This window comes from Phocoena phocoena, chromosome 4 (assembly GCF_963924675.1).
Source record: "Phocoena phocoena chromosome 4, mPhoPho1.1, whole genome shotgun sequence".
Taxonomy (NCBI): domain Eukaryota; kingdom Metazoa; phylum Chordata; class Mammalia; order Artiodactyla; family Phocoenidae; genus Phocoena; species Phocoena phocoena.
The window spans coordinates 136,084,997-136,104,786 of NC_089222.1; the positions used below are offsets into that span (position 1 = coordinate 136,084,997).

General features: G+C 45.5%; 1 protein-coding gene across 2 annotated transcripts in view; it reads right to left on the minus strand.

The window, feature by feature from the left end:
- Positions 1–4,883: 4,883 nt before the first annotated feature.
- The window catches only part of RCAN1 (regulator of calcineurin 1), a 95,701-nt gene continuing 80,794 nt past the window's right edge, over positions 4,884–19,790 (minus strand). Inside the window, exons 1-4 of one of the 2 annotated variants that reach the window (XM_065875732.1) lie at positions 13,501–13,712; positions 10,616–10,789; positions 8,837–8,996; positions 4,884–6,648 (exon numbers count right to left, since the gene is read on the minus strand). In XM_065875732.1, the coding sequence (XP_065731804.1) occupies positions 6,476–6,648; positions 8,837–8,996; positions 10,616–10,789; positions 13,501–13,587 (594 nt within the window). In that variant the 5' untranslated portion in view covers positions 13,588–13,712 and the 3' untranslated portion in view covers positions 4,884–6,475. Of the gene's footprint in view, positions 6,649–8,836; positions 8,997–10,615; positions 10,790–13,500; positions 13,713–19,790 lie in introns of those variants that run through there. The other variant, XM_065875731.1, reaches the window with a different exon arrangement.

Genomic DNA, 19,790 nt, shown 5'->3' on the forward strand with positions numbered 1-19,790 from the left:
CTAAAGCTGGGACTAATTTTACCTTATAAAAAGCATGAATTCAAGTTAACTCAGTTAAAAGAAGTTATTTGGCAACTTATCCTATAATAAGACCACATATAAATATTAGATTTGGAAGGCATAAACATGCAGATTTGATATGTCACTATTTATAATGGTTGTTGAGGATCTTCTATAGCTTCTGTAAGTTATTTGCCCGGTATTCATGGTGCTTAAATTTTTATTTCTATAAGAAAAAGATTGAGGCACATTTTGTACAATTTGCAGGAAAAATGTTTTAGAAGCTTCAGAAATAAAATTGACCTTGCAGAAACATAGTGCAATTTTGTTTGTTTCTTTTTTTTTCTTTTTCTAATAATTCACTAATTTCAAATGCAACATTGCAGATGTATTTTCCTGGTGCAGTACGTCACTGCCGCCTGAGGTCTGATGAGAGTGTGGATTGACATTAAAGAGGTGATAAGATGAATTTCATTTACCACTGATTACATGTGGATGTATATATTCTTATTTATTTATTTATTTTTGGCCACGTTGGGTCTTCGTTGCTGCGCACGGGCTTTCTCTAGATGCAGCGAGCGGGGGCTACTTTTTGTTGCAGTGCATGGGCTTCTCATTGCAGTGCTTTCTCTTGTTGTGGAGCATGGGCTCTAGGCACACAGGCTTCAGTAGTTGTGGCACATGGGCTCAGTAGTCGTGGCTCGCGGGCTCTAGAGCACAGGCTCAGTAGTTGTGGCGCACAGGCTTAGTTGCTCCATGGCGTGTGGGATCTTCCCGGACCAGGGATTGAACCCGTGTCCCCTGCATTGGCAGGCGGATTCTTAACCACTGCGCCCCCAGCGAAGTCCCATGGATGAATATATTCTTGAAGTAGTAATTGGTTGGTTCTGAACATATGAAAAATTAGTCATATATTAAACTTTAGGGAAAGAACTATGACCCAAGTTACTTTTTAAAGGTAACAGATTGTCATGGACATATCAAGGTCTTCTAGAAGAGATTAATCAGAATGCTCACACTCTAAGTTGGGAAGCTGCTTTGCCTTGCTGTATAATACTGTGTTCTAAGAATGTTATGAAAGTATTATACACTTGAAAAATGCTTTTACAAGGATAGAGTGAGAATTAAGACCTTCCCTCAACTTTTGTCCATTGTCTAAGATTTAAATTTTTCCTTTATCCTGATTTTAAAAATAAATCAACTTTACTGAGGCATACTTTACATAAAAGAAAATGCATACATTTTAAGTATGCAGACTGATCTGTTTTGGACAAATGTATAAACTTGTTTTACTACTACTGTGTTGTTGTTACTGCTGTTATTACCGTGTTGCTCCATCAAGATATAGAACATTTCCATCATTCTGAGAAATTCCATGATGCTCCTTTCTAGTCACTCATCCTCTAGCCAATCAATCTGTTCTGAAAAGAAAATTTAAAAGCAAAGTGTTTTCTTTTCTCATCTATTGCTTTACTCCAACACAATTATGTCTCCTTTTCTTTCTCTTTCATTCTTTTTTTTTTTTTCTTATTTTTTTTGCCGTACGCGGGCCTCTCACTGCTGTGGCCTCTCCCGTTGCGGAGCACAGGCTCCGGACGCGCAGGCTCAGCGGCCATGGCTCACGGGCCCAGCCGCTCCGCGGCATGTGGGATCCTCCTGGACCGGGGCACAAAGCCATGTCCCCTGCATCGGCAGGCGGACTCTCAACCACTGCGCCACCAGGGAAGCCCTTCTTTCATTCTTGTTGCTCTAGCAGCCTGGCATTTTGTTGAATTAAAGCACTGAGCTGATTATTGGCTCTACTGACTAAGAAGAGAGAAACATGCCTTATTATTTTTCTATTTTTTCTCAGTGACCTTTTCACTCTTCATCCTCTGAAATCTGCATCCATCATCCATCCCCCACACACACACCTATCCATCCATCCATCCATCTATCCATCCATCCACCCATTTGCCCACACATCCATCCATCCATCCATTCGTCCATCCATTCACCACCCACCTATTCGTCCATCCTTCCATCCATCCATTCCATTCATCTACCAATTCACCCACCCACCTGTCCATCCATCCAACTTCTTTTGAATGTCTGCTCTGAGCCAAAGGCCACCGGGAATCCCATCTCCACTTGATTTATGTTCTAACAGCGAAGACAGACAATTTAACAATTATGCTAAAAAGGCAATGCATACTACAACAGGGAAGTATGGGACACAATGGGTGACATAGCAGGAGTAGCTGGGAGGGATTCTCAGGGGAAGTGACATTAATGGTGGAGACGTAGGACAAATATCAATGAGTCGGCTAATTATTTCAGGAACATTTATTGAGCACTGCAGGCTGGGCACCGTGGTAGCTGCTAGTGATTCAGACAGAGGTGAGTAGGGCAGACATGGGACGTTTCTCATGGTATACACATCATCGTGGAGTTCGCCCAGGCGGGGCTGGGGCAGTGGGATGTTTTAAGGAACATCTCAGTGGAGCACAGGGAAGACAGAACAGAGTGAGTTAGAAACACTGCAAATTCCACATGACCAGAATATGCATGTCAGCCAGGAGGGGCGTTCTTGATAGCCTTGCAAGATACACCTGTGAGCAGGGGCTACAGTAAGCTGTGAGCGGCTTGGCTGTCATTCGCTGTATAGAATGGTCATCGGATCCCTAATCAGAATCTTGAAAGAAGGAGAAACGGTGCATGCAGGCACCGCATCTCAGTCACTTCCAAATAATCTTCTCTGGCTTTCATAAACGTAGTCATGATTAAAATGACCTTTCACGAACAGCGGGAGGGAGTGCTGAAGAAAATGAGATATGTGAGAATAAAATCCATCTACCTGATTGCCGTGTAACTTTTGGTGAGTCACGAGAGTGAGAATTTCAGATGTGAATTAGAGATTGCCAAGCGTGGCGGCATACTTGAAAAAAAATTCCCTACATGTCCTACTTTAGAATCAGAAGACACGAGACTTGGAGAAGAAAAACATGTATTTCTTATTATATCCTAACTTCTTCTCAGATAATTTTAAGGTAAATTCTTTATGTAATTTCCATCTGAATTGTTGACCTTTAGATGAACTTTACTTGATAGGCACTTAATGCAAATATTCCACAGGATTCTTTAAATGCTGTAAAATATGACGTACCCCAACTGCCGATGCACTTTTGGTCATAACATGCCTGTATAGTATATTTAATCCTTTGCAATGGACATTTGAGAAAATCTATTTAGTTGGTAGTGAGTTCTGTACAATTTCACCTAAAATTAAAGCTCTCCAAAAACCCACATCTCCTGCAGGCACTAATTCTCACAAGATTCTGGACATGAAAAATCCTAAATGCTTGCTAACTGCAAGTCAATGTTTATAGCCCGAGTATTAATAGCCGCACGAAATGTTATAGTTCTCTCATCATTTACCTCCCTTTGCTTGGATGTAGCATACATTGAGGGGCTGATTTTCTTTTCTTGGATGGATGGCTCCAAGCTACTTATCATCAGATGAGAAATATAGTCTACGAAAATCTCTTTAAGGAACACATCCAATCAATGGCAAAGGATGCGTCCGTGTGATTCTGCCTGTCTGTGCCTGTCGTTTTGCATTTTACTGAGCCCTCTTGCTAGCAGGGCTAGCGAGATGCTTCAGTCCTGGGCACGTGAGTGATTTGGGGCCCTTCGTAATCGTCTGCCAGGTAACCAGACTGTGAGCATTATTGGCTTTGGAATTTCAGGTGAGGCTGTACCTGCCACAGAACCACTCATCAGTCATCGTCCATCAGGAGTGAGGCTGTTTGTTGACTTGTGATTTCTACTCTAGGGTCTGACGGCTTCCCGGGCAGTGGGACCAGCCACCTGTATTTCCCCAGTTGTGTAAGGGGAACTGTTGGAAATCTGCATTAACTGACAACACAATTCGACTTTATTCCAGGGTTATTAATGTTATGTTTTGTTTTGCCACATCACATGGCTTGTGGGATCTCAGTTCCCCCACCAGGGATCGAACCTGGGCCCCGGCAGTGAAAGCCCGGAATCCTAACCACTAGGCCGCCAGGGAACTCCCTCCAGGGTTATTTATGAAACAGGATCCTGGACCAGCGCACTTCCCAATTCAGTTCTGCTCTGCAGGGGCTCCTAGTTATTCAACGTGATGACAAATAACAGCCCTTCCCCCCACCCCCGTGGTTAATTAGTGAATCTCCTCAACAATCAGATTGTTGGAAATGTGGTGGAAATGTGGATTTTCCAACATGTTTAAACCTCAAACGTGTATGAATTTAAAATATGCAAATGCTGTTGGGGAATGACAGAAAGAGGCTGCTTGTACAAGGAAAACAGACGAGCCAGTGAATTTTCACGGAAAAATGCCTGATGATTATCTCGATGAAGATTAACACCATTTGCTCTAGTTCGGCAAATAAACATGGGGTTGTTTAGGCCTTTGGGGGCTGGCCAGGAGTTCACCACTATTTGTAATAAGAATTCCAGGTGAGATTCAAAGAGGAGGCTTACAGACAGATTTTCTGAACGTAACTGGCCTTTGTAACTTAGAATCTTCCATGGGCATCTTTTCTAACAGGAAAGAAAACTCCTTAAATGAACAATCAGAGAGATTGTCGTTTAGTGGATCTGCTGGCGAAAAGGGGTTTCATCAGAGTATCCTCTCCCTGGACAAAGGAAAGACTCAGACTTCTGATTTCAGTTTTCTCCATTTTCCCCTTTCCTAGGTGATGCAGCATCAGTGTGGTTGACCCTCTGTGAATCACAGCAAGGATCTGGGAGTTTCCAAACGCAAACTGATGAAGGGATGCGTCCTTCTGAGACTGCAGAATTCAAAGGGTGCGCAGGTTGACAATTAGAAATAAAATGACAAACAGGTAACTTTTCCGTAAAGAGCATATTGTGTTGATTTATTATAGAATGCAGTTAAAAAAAATATCTTGAGGTTAGCCTCTCCAGTTTAAAAGCACTTAACTAGGGACACTTGAACAGCTATGCAATGGTCTCTCCCTCATCTGCCCCGACCCCCCACCAAGTACTGTAAACAGGGTTTTGAGAACATTCAGTCAATGTCTTGATATGAACAGCCATCTACCTTTGCTTCTTAAAGAAAACCATCTTCCACATTTCCAAAGCATGCATTGTTACTTGGCATTAGGTATTTCAAAAGGACAAACCTTGTTATGGTATTGTAAGGCCAAAATAGAATACCTATTGACCAGACACACACGTGACAACTAGAAAAAAATTACAAACATTTAACCTAGTGTGACAATTCCGTCAGGAATGAATGGGGAAAGGCACTGCATCCTTCTCATACCACCACGCATCTACTGTCCACTTCACATGCTTTGAATTCAGGTCCTGTCAAATAGCTGAAAGGCATTTTCTATAACATACGATTCACAGGGAGGTTAATACATCTTACACTAGTCTTCCACGGCCGTATTTCTCACCCAAGGGCACAACAGGTATGAATATATGCTATCAGCTTTATTTACAAGTTTATCTTGACGTTTCAGTGGGGTTAAAAAAAAAATCAATGATCTCAACTGAAAGTTCCCCCCAAAAAAGGGTTTTGGCTATGGTTCATATATATAAACCACCACGTAAAAGAAATAAATGAAACCCATTTATTGTCTGACCTAAAACATCTACACTAAAATTTCTCACCCACTAAAAGTTGGCAGTGAAACTGCAATTTTCTGAGTTTTATAAGCGAAACGCTACGTAGGAATTTCAGATCGACTTCTTTTGCAAAAGCACAAGCTCTAGGTGGCATCAAATAGGATGCTGAGTGGGTGTATTACCGGTAGAATTCCCCCTGTGTGTGCTGTTGCAAAGACAGTCATTGAATCTGGAAAGGTGACAGATTTTGCAAATGCTTTCCTATCTTCCCCAAAGATGTAAAACAACAATGGCATAACTCTATATACGACCAAAGGTTAGTTCTGAAAATCAGTAATACACATGCACAAACATTAGAACGTGAGGGGGAAAAATGAGACACTACAATTTCCACATTGCATTGCTGTCTTCGCAGCCTTTCTGCACCAGACACCTTATGGCTTCACGTGGTGCCTTTTCCTACTGGGAGAGAGAGTCTACCTTGTAGGCTGGTTAGAAACAGAAGGCTCTCCCTGGACCCACTGATCAATCTACCCCTGGCAAAAACAGAACCTACCAGAAAACAACGAGTACAAAACACTATCGTTATTGGTTTTCTCGAGACGTTCCCAGAAGTCCTTGTGCGATCACCCCAAACTCAGTGATTGGCTCAGGACATTCCCAGGAGCCATGGACATTGACTGATACGCAGCGTTAGAACCAGAAGACAAAGCCTCGATTCTCTTCTGAGCAACATGGAATTTCTGCCACAGCAATCACAGGCTGCCATCTCCGAAGTTGTGACTGGGCCGCTTCCACAGTAAAAGATTCCTTCTCGTGAGTATGACTCAGAACACTTCGTCCGGGTGCCAGTTCAGCTTAAGTGGACGGGCGAGTACTCCGGCCTCCTGGTCTGGATAATTTTGGGTTTGGGTCTCTTCATTCTTTCCACCTCGTCTTCTTCCTCGTTCTCCTGGTCGCTCTCACACACGTGGACCACCACACTGGGAGTGGTGTCGGTCGCTGCATGCAATTCATACTTTTCCCCTAGGGAAAGAAAACAATTGCAGGGTAACTCAGGCAAGGACCCGAGGGTCAAAGCAAAAGAGCAAACGGATACGCACGTAGAGGTCAGCTCGGCCAGGCTTCTGTGGGCATCCAATGGGGACTGAGGGCCACAGGCAGCCACACTCTGGACTGGTGCCTCTTTGGTGGCTCATTCTATATCTCGCCACCGTAAATGACTCAGCTTTCAATCAAACACTCTGAGTCCAGGCATATGGAAGGTATGGAAGGAGTGTATTTCTTAATTACACTTAGCATGTTCACCAGGCCCTCTAAGCTACCCAGAGGACTTCCCCGGTGTGGCGCAAGGAGCACCTGTTCAGGAAAAGACGGTGCGTGAATAACGGTGTTAGGAAAGGACCTCTTGAGCCCACGATAGGGACAGGAAGCACGGGGGGGCCCTGCACAGGTGTGCTGGTTGAAACAGGTGCTCTGAAGACATTTTTGACCACACCATATCCTTTTTCACACAACTATCAACCCCTTGAACCAGGAGTGTCCTGCTGTTCTCCGTCAGCCTGCACTTTATCAGGTTCAGTCAAGACGCTTTTACTCATAAAAAAGGTGTTGCCTCTTCCCTACCCCACGCGTGAGACTGGAATGCTATTGTAACTGCGGCTGAAAGGGGGAAATTCTCGGCGTTGGGGGCAACTAAGGTGGAGGGCCAGAGAGATCACTCAAACTGTGGGTCACGATCCCCTTTACAAATCCCTACCTACCTGCTGGGGAGTCGCAATCCAGAAGGCATGGGGACAGGATCATATTTGCAAAATCTTTGCAATCTTTCAACTTTTGAAAGACTATTCAAGCTCACGAGCCCTAAGTAAGCGAAGGGCAAATTGATCTTATGGCTACTTTCCAGAAGGGTTTCTCAAACAAGCCGTCTGTAAAGAAGTGGTAGGTTCTAGAGGGCGAAGAATGCTCGCTAGCATCACTCCCTGCCTCTGGAGCAGTTTGACGCCTCTCCCCAGGTGGACGTCCCCTTCCTCCCTTCTCTAACATCCCGGGAGGTTTCAGCCCTCTGCTACCTAATAATACACCTTGACCTGGAGCTGCCAGGAGGAGCGCTGGCCACTTCCATCTTGACCTTCATGCCACGATGAGCAGTAAGTAATGTGATTCTTGCTTTCTACCACAGGGGGGATTTCCGTCAGAGCGATGTTTACAGAGATGTCATCTTTTCCATGTGAAACCGCTAATGGTCCAAGAAAATAAAACCTTCCCCTCAGAGGAACACCAGATTGCTGGTCAAGGAGAAAGCTGATGGCCTCAGCATTTATTGCACTTGCTCCACGAATAAGGCAGAAGGGGGGCTCAAACCTCTTTACCCCCAAGAACCCCGCTTGCACCTGCCAGCTCATCCAAACCCTATCAGGTAGGACAGGAACCTCCAACATTGTACCGTTTCCAGAACACATGTTGTGAGCGCTGCTCGTAAGCTAGGCACTGTATGAGGTGCTTTTCACACGATGATCTCGTGTACTACTCCACCCGGTAATACCCATTTTCTGGATGAGAAGCCTGAGGCCAGAGTACCTTTCTTCCTAAATGCTCACACCTTCGTTCCTTCTGAGGACCGGAACCTCTTCTTCCCTGGCAAGCTCACTAGGGGAGCACCCCTCCCTATTGGGCTTCGTGACTGGGGCTCTTTCTCCACTACGATCTATGGGTCTCTGTTCCCTCACACATTCAAAAGGTCAGGGGAGAAGCAGATCAATAGATGAAATTACCTTGACTAAAAATGAAATGTCTAAAAGTGGGGAAAGCCTGTTTTCCCTTTCCAAAATCCAATCACTCATCCCCACTTGGAGCAACAGGACGTGAGGCCGGGTCTTGAGTCCCTCACACCAGCTGTGCTCAGTGGGTGAGGGGATGGATTCACGTGATGAGGCCCAGAGGGGTCATGGTACTTGGTCCCCTGGACCAGCTTGCATGCTTTCCTAATGGATGAAGTAAGAGGCAGGCGTGCACGCTCCCACCCCAGGGCATGGGTTACTTCGATTCAGAAGAAAGCAAATAGGAGACAATTCACAACACACACTGGCACTGATCACGTGAGAAGTGGAAAGAGCAATGGGGTCGTGGCCACTCCTGCTGCAGGCGTGTCTCTGCCTTGACCACAATCTCTCCACGTCTCCTTGCCCCCTCTCCACCGGAGGGCACTGCTTACCTGGCCCCAGCTTGGAGATAGCATATAAAAGGTCATAATTTATGACGGGAGTAGCGTCTTCCACTTGTTTCCAACCGACCGGCGGCGAGGCAGGAGGAGAGATCAGAAACTGCTTGTCTGGGTTTGGTGGAGCCAGGTGTGAACTTCCTATGTGTAAAGTCTGAGGAGAGAGATAAATGCAGGTGGGTGTTCCTCGGGGGAAGAACTGAAGCAGCAATCGCACTTAATGGCAGCCTACGGAAGACAGGTGTGAAGGACAAACCCATGTCCAGACAGCTGAACAGGTGCAGCCCAAGGATGAATCGCAGTACGGTTTCTAAGGGCGGGGAAGGGAACTTGGATTATGGTGCAAACATGATTAGAGGCCCCTCGCAGGACAGGGACTCACAGGCACTGGGACTGCAAGTAATTACGCTTGAATTAGACTGATTGAAAATATACAGAGATAATTTTAGTAAACATGGGAAAAGTAAAGCACTGTCCCTGAGGTCAAGAGGGATCTCAGCATCAACTGCTTCCAGATCCTTATATTACGGTGGCATCACATCATATCACAGAAGCTCCAAAGGCTAAGCGACATCTCTAAGATGACCCAGGACTCCCGCCCACCACGCTCTCAGGCTTCCTTCCCTCTGGGGCTCTGAATCAGATGCCAAAAGTGAGGAAGGAAAAATACATCTACCTTCCAGGATACATATTTAAAACAATAATGATAAGGAACAATGACCAAGATCCTAGTTTGGGCTTAAAAATTATACCAGTGGTTAGAGGGCTGTTTGGAGAGATCTTACATCAAAATGCTACCAGTTTGGATTTTCTTTAGTATCCTCCCCCCCCGCCAGAAAAATCACAATGAACATGCATTTACTTTAATAAACCAGAAAAAGTCGTGGAGAGACCAAGTAATTACTTATATGGAACCCCACCAAACGTAGAAGGGAATTTGCTAAGGATCCAAGGTTGAAGCCTGCGCCTCGCACTTACCACCAGGGGGCAGGGCATCCCGGCTCTCATTTACCCTGGAAGGGCAAGTTCACCTTCGCGCAAGGTCAGGAAGCCCCTCTACAGGATCTGCTCCCGTACTGGCAAAGGGAACTCAGGGCCCCAATGGGGGTCTCTTTCACCAGGGAGCAGCGTCCGAAGAGCCCCTGCCCCTCCCCCTGCCAAGATGTTAGACTCCGGTAACATCACCAAATGGAACTTTGTGAGCTGCCTAGAAGGCAGTTGCTGGGGGAGGCAGGAAGGGTGAGGCAGGAGAAACAGCAAACCCGCCGCACAGCTCCCGGGAATGCCCTGGGGCCAGGACCCCCGCTTACAGAAGTATTTCTTAGCATTTGCTACCTGCCTGGTGAACCCATTGTTTTCCTTGCAGGCCGGGTCTGGCAGCCCCGTGCTGATGCGCAGGACCGGCTTGCAGATACCAGCTCTCCAGGAGTGAGCGGGCTGCGGGGACCCAGCGCAGAGACGAACCGCTCTGGCCCGGGGTGGGGTCAAGGGTAGCCACGCCCACGACCCTGCGGTCCTCCACCTTCCTGAGTCAGGAAAGGCTCTCTTTCTCCCCTCATCACTCAACCCGTAAGGTCATCTCTGAGGGCACTTTCAAATACACCCCGATGTCTTCTTAAAATAGGTGACATGAAAAATTTCGAGTATGACTTTTGCCCTTCTCAAGATGATTTCTTGGAGTTTTAAATCAACCTATACGTAATGGATGTCTAAGCTACTTTTAAGGGTGGGAGGGAGGAGGGAGAAGGATGGGTATCAATGAACTCGATTCACCTGAGCAAAATATAATTTCATTTCCTTTCCAAGAAATTCCGTCTTATGTAGCTGGAGTCTGGCATCCGCTGCAGATAATGGGTTGCTGAAGTTTATTCTGACTCGTTTGAAGCTCTTAAAATACTGAAAGGTGATATCTTTGTCATATGTCCTAAAGAGGGATTCAAATTTGGCCTGAAAAATAAAAATAAAAGGAGTTGAAATTTACCTGCATATGACCTTTGACTGGATGACTTCATTACATTTCTTATGGAGGAACCAAATTATTAATCATGTCAAGAACTTCCAACTTTTTTCTTAGAGAAGACAGAGAACCCACCTTTCTCCTCTGGGGAGATTCTGCCCTTTTAATATACGTGATTTTATACAAAAGCAAGAATGTACGATTTACTAAATTCATTTAATCAGCTGAACAATACTTCAACACTTCTTACAGTCACGGAAACATTCTTTTTAAAAGTAGAAGGAACATTTTCATTTGGTCATTTGTCACCCTTCTGGCCTGCCAGACCCTATTGTCCTGTGACCTCCCCCAGTCTAGTGAGCTCCAATCCCACCACTCAGCTCAGGGCATTGCTTTGTCCATCAGATATTGCTTTGGAACTTAAAAGCACTGGAGCTAATTTCAAAAAAAAAAAAACAAACATTATTATTGAATTGGTAACCAATGAAGTTAATGAAAAGGCTTGCATTTCTTAATGTAAAGGAAGCAGTTTTTAAAAAATTCCCATTATTATTTTCCCATTCAATCTGTTACGTTTTAACTCTCTAAAATAGTAGTGGTTTCAAAAATTAACATTCTGCCAATGAACCCATTTCTGCACGCTGGCTTTAATATATGTACAGATCTAGCTCTAGTGTTGAAAGAGCTAGTGAACAGTATGAAACAGCATGAGCTCTTAGAACTGAAATGCCCAAGTTCAAGGACGAAAAGCCTAGATTCACGAGAGCGTTCATCAGCTCCTGGGAAAAGCTCTAGGGAGCGACCCCCGGCGGGGTCCTGGGTGCGGGTGCCCTTGGGGGGACCTGGGAGGCCACTGAAACCTTTCTGACCAGAGAGGGAGGTGATGGACAGTCTTGAAACTTCCAGGAAGATTATGCAGGGACTTTTAGTCACCGAACTTTCTGAATCTTTTTTCAGACTAAACTGTGAGGATGGTGAGAGGCAGATGGGGGTGGGATGGCAGACGGTGAGAGCCCAGATGGGGCAGCATGCCCTCCACCCAGGTGACTGGTGAGAAGGGGAGGCCCTGGAGCCCACAAGTACCGTGGAGACCTATGCAGAGCACGGTGCTTCTGCAGAGGGGAGAGAGGATTCCCAACAAGAAGGGAGAACATCTTCGAGGATATTCATGGCTAGAAAGCGGGGGAGGGGAGGGACCCTCCTGTCGGTCAGTGCCTGGTCCACAGGGCAGGGCTGTGGGCAGGTCCTGCATTCCCTGCTGGCTGGTGTCTCCACCGGGCAGGTGGCTCAGGGGGAGTGGGAACAGCTCACAACCGTCCTCTCTTCGAATTCGCCGGCTTCTCTTTAGTTGATGGAAATGTCTGTGACTTTCCCACGAGGGGTGTTGCAGAGGCAAAGAATGAGAAAGAATGCACAGCAGACGTTTCAGCTGCGATTTCATCTGGCTGCACGTGGCTTGTTCTCCACCCCTCCCGAGAACGGGGCAAGTCTGGGGCGTAAGGGTGTCTGCGCAGATCTGGAATTCCACACGGCCTCATCCATAGGCACTGTGACCAACTGCTTAGCTTTAAAGTTATCATTCATAATTTAAGAGAGATAACTTGGCTGAATATTTTTAGAATACAAGTCAGGGCTTAGGACCAGAACCCAAGAGAACCCACACTATCTTGTTAATTTCATATTGCTATTATATTATTAGTATTCTCTTATAAAATAATCTTATTTGTTCCAATAACCAATACCTAGTAATTATAGTTATTGGATGGCATCTCTACTTAATTAAGTAAATCAGTGATTTTACTCATATAAGGCTAACATTAAATACATAGACTTTGTAGTACTTTTACACGCAGAACATGCTGTAATATCTAGTTCAAAAACTACAGTCCCGGCTCGCAAGCATTGTACACAGTTATGGAGTTAAATTTGATCAGAAAAAAAAAAAGAAACCTTCTGATGTCTCAGTAGGGCTTTGGGTATAAAGGTATAACGTGATCACCGCCCCCCAAACAGAACATACAGAATTCATTCACATATAATATTGTTAGAGATCAATTAGATAGCTTCGTAGCTACTGATGAAAATCTTACATTTTAATCAAATGAAGAAGAAAAGCATAGTAATTAAAATTACTAATTATATTAATAACCATCAATGAGAGCTGCTTCCCAGGAGGTATACTCATCCCACACTTAAGTTATGTATCCAGTTTTATTATTTATTTGCTATGGCTGCATTTTCTCCAGCTAGAGAAATCTGGAGACTTGAAGACAGGCCCTTGTAATTCCTGCAGACATTCAAATATCTTTCCAGTACTGATTTCCTGAGAGAAAAATCAATGTATCCTGAACTCTAAATGTCAAAGTGAAACATTCTGTTCACTGTCAGAAAAGTCCTCCCTCCAAAAGTTTACTTATTGATACAACCCACACAGAATGAAAAATCACCACGCCAAACCTTCCCTTACTAACTGGTCAAGGGACACAGATGCTTTTAAATATTGAGAGCTTTAAAAATTCCTTCACAGTTAATTCCTCAGGCAGCACCTTTTGATTTTTAAGGCTCAAAGCATTCTGGATGTATTTCAAAACCCCCAAACCCACAAGACAGCCTCATACCCCACCAAGTATTTCAGCTAATAGTCCCAATTAACATAATAGTTTGAAAACTCTCAAAAATCACATTATATCAGAAGCCTTACCCTGGTTTCACTTTCGCTGAAGATCTCACTGTTTGCCACACAGGCAATCAGGGAGCTAAAACTGTAGTTAAAGTTTCTAAAGTGCATCTTGCTTTCTTACAGAGAAAGCTACAATTCCCGCGGTCAAGCCCCAAGTAAGGTTCCTTTACCAGAGGCTGTAGGTTCTTTCTCGAGCCCTCACTTATAAAGCACCGAGGTCCAGCCCCCACCGGGAAAAAAAAGCACCGCTTCCAGAGCATCCTGTTTGGACACCAAATTCCTGAGTCAAGTCCTACTTGCTCGCAGGCAGGCAGAGACAGAGTGTAAGTTTCTACTGGAAAGAGGTGACGTCAACACCTTAGTCATTTTCCCTATGCTAATTAACTTTGCTTGGGGAGGATGGAAAAAACTGCCGAGGTTTGCTGTGCAGCTGCTTTATCTACCCCTCTTGCAGCATAGTTTCCACTGGTAGTAATTCCATTCAGCCACTCAGTCACCAGGCTCCTCGGCTGAATGGGACGACCCTTCTTAAGATGGAAAATGTGACAGAGGAACAGGAGGAAGGTCTACAGCAGTAAACAGTAATTAGCCTCCAGGGAACTCTCAAGGCTTGGAGAAACCTGGAAACCGAAGTCTTGGCAAGTTGTTTGATCCCTGTAATTTCCTGAACACTTAAATCAAAGTTTCAGATGCTGGGGTATTAGAGAAAACATTTTGAAATCAGTCTTGGTCAATGAACTCTGCTTTTAAAGAAAAAGTGGACTTCATTTTGAAATATGGCCTTTTTTTTTTTTTCTGATTAAACTTTATTGGAGGAATGTCCTAATTCCCACTTGTATTCCACAATGAGAATGTGAGAAGAGATCCTAGGATTTTCATTGGAAAACTTTATTATTGTAATTTGAGAACCAGGAATATGCAGCACGTTGATCATTTTCTAACAGCTGCTAAATTCGGGAAAAAATACAAAAATATTTTAGAGGATCTAGCCTATGAAGTTGAGAAAAGAAACATTCAGAGGTTGTCTGCTTAGAGACTCATAGACTGAAGGTTTTTGTTTTTACTTTAATTAGGAAAGGAAGAAGAAATAGGAAGAATGTACACTACAATTGAAAAGTTAGTTCAGTTGGCCTTTTTTCAGGTAAGATGTCTGGTCTTGGAGGAGCACACTGGGTGTCAGGAGGCCCGTTCTTTGAAAAGGCTGCAACTCTTCTTCTGCAACTTTTTACTTTTTAAATTGAAGTATAGTTGATTTACAATGTTGTGTTAGTTTCAGGTGTACAGCAAAGTGATTCAGTTCTACATATCTATATCTATTCTTTTTCAGATTCTTTTCCCTTATTGGCTATTACAAGATACTGAGTGTAGTTCCCTGTGCTAAACAGTAGGTCCTTGTTGGTTCTCTCTCTTATATATAGTCGTATGTATTTGTTAATCCCATTAAAAGGCTGCAAGTCTTTGAACTTCCAAGTACTTTGCTAGTTTAGGTCCCTATGGCAGTGTGAGTCCTAGGTCCTTCCTACTCATTATCACCTAAATGCTGTCTCATTATTTATAAAAACATTCTCTAGTCTAGAGGCGGACACCTCTTAAGCTTCCAAAAGTTAAGTGGAATCCTGCTATTCACATTTAAAAATTAACTACAAAGAATCATTAAAGTCAGCCAATAATAAAAAGAATATATGCAGTGGGAAAGAACAAACCAGAGCATTTATCCCTCCATAAAAGGAAATGCGAAGTCTTCTTGCATGAGTGAGCACCGCTTAATCTCCACGGATGGTGCCCTGCTGCCAGCTGTAGGGTTGTGCAAGAGACCAGTTATGGTGTTTGCTTTGCCAAATTACCCGTAACTGCCAACCCAAGACATCTAAGTGCATGTGTTCTAGAAGAGTTTCGAACGCTGTGAGATAGCATGGCATGCATCAAACGCCAAGAGGAAACGGTCCATTGGGTGGCGCTTGGTTCCGGGAACTGTGCCCTGGGATTGGCTGCATTTCGGTGCACAGCTTGCAGCGTACCCTGGAGGCACATGCAGGCTTTGGTGGTGGCCTGGGGGTGGCAGTGGGGGTATGGGAGGCCAAGGGGAAAGGCACGGGAGGTAGAAGGCACAGAAGTGCATTCCACTCCTCCGGAGCGGCTGTCCCTCCTTTTCTCTTTCTCCTGGAGTCCACCTTGGCGAATAAGGGTTAAAAGGAGATCAGAGGAGGAAGAGGAGGTTAATTTCACCATCTCCTCCTCATCCTATTAAAACGCATGACATGAAGCTCCAACTCAGTCATGTGCGCAAATCTGGAACATTTCTGTTCATCTGAGACAACAGCACTGAACTCACCCAGATTTACAATTGTGGTTTCATTAATACAGATGGTACTAAAAAAAAAAAAAAAAAAGGAATAGTGAGGTATTTGAAGATGGTTCAACTGTCTTTGCTCCTAGAAATAAATGATAGATCTTTCATTAGGCTGTCCAGAAAGCCTCCCAAAACATGTAATTCTGTACATGCCTTTGAATTGATGGTAAGCTCTATCTGAATCATATTTAGGGAACTTGAGTGCTTCCATTTCTAGATCAGAGATAGGGGCTCAAAGTTGTGGCCGACTGTAGGGAGGCTGGATTGGAAGCTGGCAAAAACCACCGGGTCACAAAGTGTACCTGAGAGAGATGGCACCTAGGGTCCAATAACACAGGCTTCCCACAGAGTGAGAGGTACGGAGCATGGACCCTTCGTGGTGCTGCAAAGCCCCGGCTGGCCAAGGGGACAGACACCTGTCCCTGAACCCAGAGGGCCTTCCTTTTATCGGCTCACCTGACAGTTCTTGCTAGGAATGTCCACTCTTCGACTGCATGTCTATTAGATGTGAACTTGCACTTCTAAACGTCCTATGGTATTTGTCTATCCCTTGTGGTTTGAAAGGCAAGTACTTTTTTGATTCTTGTTTGCAAGTTGGATGTAAGTGATTTGAAGAAAGCAGGGCCCACAGCAACGTCTCATTAGAACTCTTGAAAAGCATACTAAAAATTGCACTTAAAATAGTAAAACAGGGGCTTCCCTGGTGGCGCGGTGGTTGGGAGTCCGCCTGCCGATGCGGGGGACGCGGGTTCGTGCCCCGGTCCGGGAAGATCCCACATGCCGCGGAGCCGCTGGGCCCGTGAGCCATGGCCGCTGAGCCTGCGCGTCCGGAGCCTGTGCTCCGCAACGGGAGAGGCCACAGCAATGAGAGGCCCGCGTACCGCAAAAAAAAAAAAAAAAAGTAAAACAGAAACCAGAAGTTAGAGAAGAAATGAAATGCTTGAGTCCGCTGAAAGCTTTAGATGTTTTGCATTTCTTCCATTCGCACCATTAAAAATCTTAAATGAATCTCTTCAACCTGCATTTGCTTCCTGTGGCTCCAAGCAGTGAGAGCATATTTTCATTAAGAAGTTTCTATTTTCAGTGAGGAACAATTGAGGTTTATGTCGAAATCCATCATTCCCATCACAGCACTCTTAAAGCATAGTGAGGATGACCTCAGCACGCCCATTATAAACCCCAAGGAGTTTACAGCTACGCCAAGAATGTGCCACCAGTGAAGCCTTCTACAGAACGACCACAGAGAGAAACCGAGTTCTGACTTTGCTGTGCAAATCAAAGCTGAGCAAAGAAGAAATCTGCAGATCTCCTGGGAGGGAAAATGGCACACCCGATTGAGATCAAAGGTATCAGAGAGTTTATCTTGAATGCCAATTAAACTTGTGTTTTAATGGAGCTTTTAGCTTCTGAGATAATGGGATAGCTTCACTGTTATTTAATATTCGTAACCCTTCCTTTTATAATGTGGAGCATTGTTCCCCCGACCTAAGTTACTGTACACAGGGGCCTCTGAGTCATCTTTATCACTTCCCAGTCTAAAAGGTGTTATTAACTGAGGGGACACTTCTTTTTTTTGTTTGTTTGTTTGTTTGTTTTGCGGTACGCGGGCCTCTCACTGTTGTGGGCTCTCCCGTTGCAGAGTACAGGCTCGGGACGCGCAGGCTCAGCGGCCATGGCTCACGGGCCCAGCCGCTCCACGGCACGTGGGATCCTCCCTGACCGGGGCACGAACCCATGTCCCCTGCATCGGCAGGCGGACTCTAAACCACTGCGCCACCAGGGAAGCCCGAGGGGACGCTTCTTGTTCTCACTTGGAAACCAGGTTAATATCAACTTCCCAGCTGCGGTGGAGATTGAACAATCTGACATAGGCAGAGTGCCCAGTGTAGTGCTTGAAACACAATCAGTGGTTGATGCATGTTAGTTGTGTTTCTAGTTCCCATTTCGTCGGTAAGGATACTGAGGTTCAGAGGGCCTCACTGTGTTGAGGAGTCAGGACTCACCCCGATCCTCTGACTGCAGATTCCATGGAACTATGCTTGCCTCGCAGCAGTGCCCTTTGGTACTTCCCCATCTCCATTCTCTCAGTCCCTCTGGCATCCTGGATGGCTTCCTCTCCTACGTGCCCCACTGGTCAATGGAGGGGTCTCTAGCTTCTCTGTAGCATCCTCCACCTGGCACTCCTGCACACCATTTCAGGCAGCCACAGTACCTTTCTAAGTGGCCAGTTTCTTACTGCTCCAAAATAGTGCGTAATTCCCACAACATAAAACTTCCCGAAGCTGAGCTTGATCGCGTTCCTCTCCTACTGTAAAGATTTCAGTGACTTCCCATTGCTCTGTAGGTTAAAGGGGAAGATTTTCACTTGGTATTCATCCATGTGTCGATCCATGCATCTATCTACCCATTTGTTCTTTCACCCAAGCACAGTTCCAGGTGTTGGGGGTTCAGAGATGAAGACAGACAAAACCCTCTGCCCTCGTGGAGCTAAACACACATGGAGTGTGTTTAGATAGTGGTAAGTGCTGGGAATAAGGCAGAGATGAGGGATAGGAAAAGCTGGGAAAAGGAGAAAGAGAGAAAGAAAGACAGAGAGAGAAAGAAAGAAAGAAAAAGGAAGGAAGGAAGGAAGGAAGACTAGCCAGGGAAGGTGTCCCTGAGAAGATGACAGGTGGGTACATCAAGACCCGAAGGAAGTGGCGGAGTGAACCGTGAGATGCTCGGAACAGCATCTCAGGCCAGGGATCAGAAGGCACAAAGGCCCCTCGCATGTCCAGGCCCAGCAGGAGGCTCAGAATGGCTGTAGAGGAAGGACGTGGAGAAAGTGGTTGGGAGCAGGGCCACGCGAGACCTTGAGCCATTGGAAGGTCTCTGGCTTGCATGCTGGTATCAGAGGGTTTTGAGCAGAGGAGAGGCATGAACTAACTTCTATGCAACAGAACCACTCCAGTGTCTGGGTTCAGAAAAGAGGGAAGGGACAGGCTGGGGGCAAGGCACCCCTAAGGCATGAGACCTTCTCTGACTACGGAGCCCATGACTCCTCTAGGCAGCCCTCAGCTCTGCCTGCTTTCCTCAGTTCCGTCAGCCAGCTCCTCCCTAGTCTCTTCTCTGCCTGCCAAACTTCTATTCATCCTTCAAAGCCCATCACCAAACATCCGGTCTCCAGGAGGCACCCCTCCGGACTTTATGTTCTCTCCCTCCTTTAACCCCTGTGACCTCTCCCCCCCACCCCCCAGCTCTCAGTGCAGTCTGCCTGGCATCCTAGTTATATTCTTGCCTGGCAATCTCCCTCCTACAGTGAGAGCTGCTTGAGGGCACCACTGCCACTCCCTGGAGATGCAGATAAATGCTTGTGCAATTCAGGGACTACACCAGGGAGGGTCCATCTGAGACGGGCAAAGAGCCAGCAGCCACCAGCCATCAAAGGGCCAAGGCCATCCGTGTTCCTAACTGGAGGGTTTCCAGTGCCTTTGGTTTGAACAAAGACCTCCTTTTCATTGCAGGGGGTGGTAAAGGTACAAGTTTGCTCAGCGGGTGCTGGTCACATTCGAGGGTGTACTTCCTCTGTCCTTGCTGCATGGTGGCTCGCAGGATGTCCAGGCACGGGACTGCACCACCAGCTCCAGACTCTGAGGCCTCACCCCTTGGACACTCCCAGAGGCCTTGTGACTCTCCTTAGGGGTCTATGGCTGGGGTCTCGACAGCGCTTTGTCATTTGGGCAGAACGTGTTCAATTTAATATATGTTTACTTGTCTTTTTTAAATGCCTATTTTTTAGGGTGTGTTTTATAAGGTGCACAGTAGGGAGTAGAATTTGTATAGAAGTTACAAATAAAATGCTTTTATTGGCAGATGTACCAAAAATCTTTCATCCATGAGGTTCATGATCAAAAATGTTTGAAGGCCTATTGTCTCAGCAGTGGGGGGATTAAATTCCCAATTTTCTGCTTTTTTGTGACGA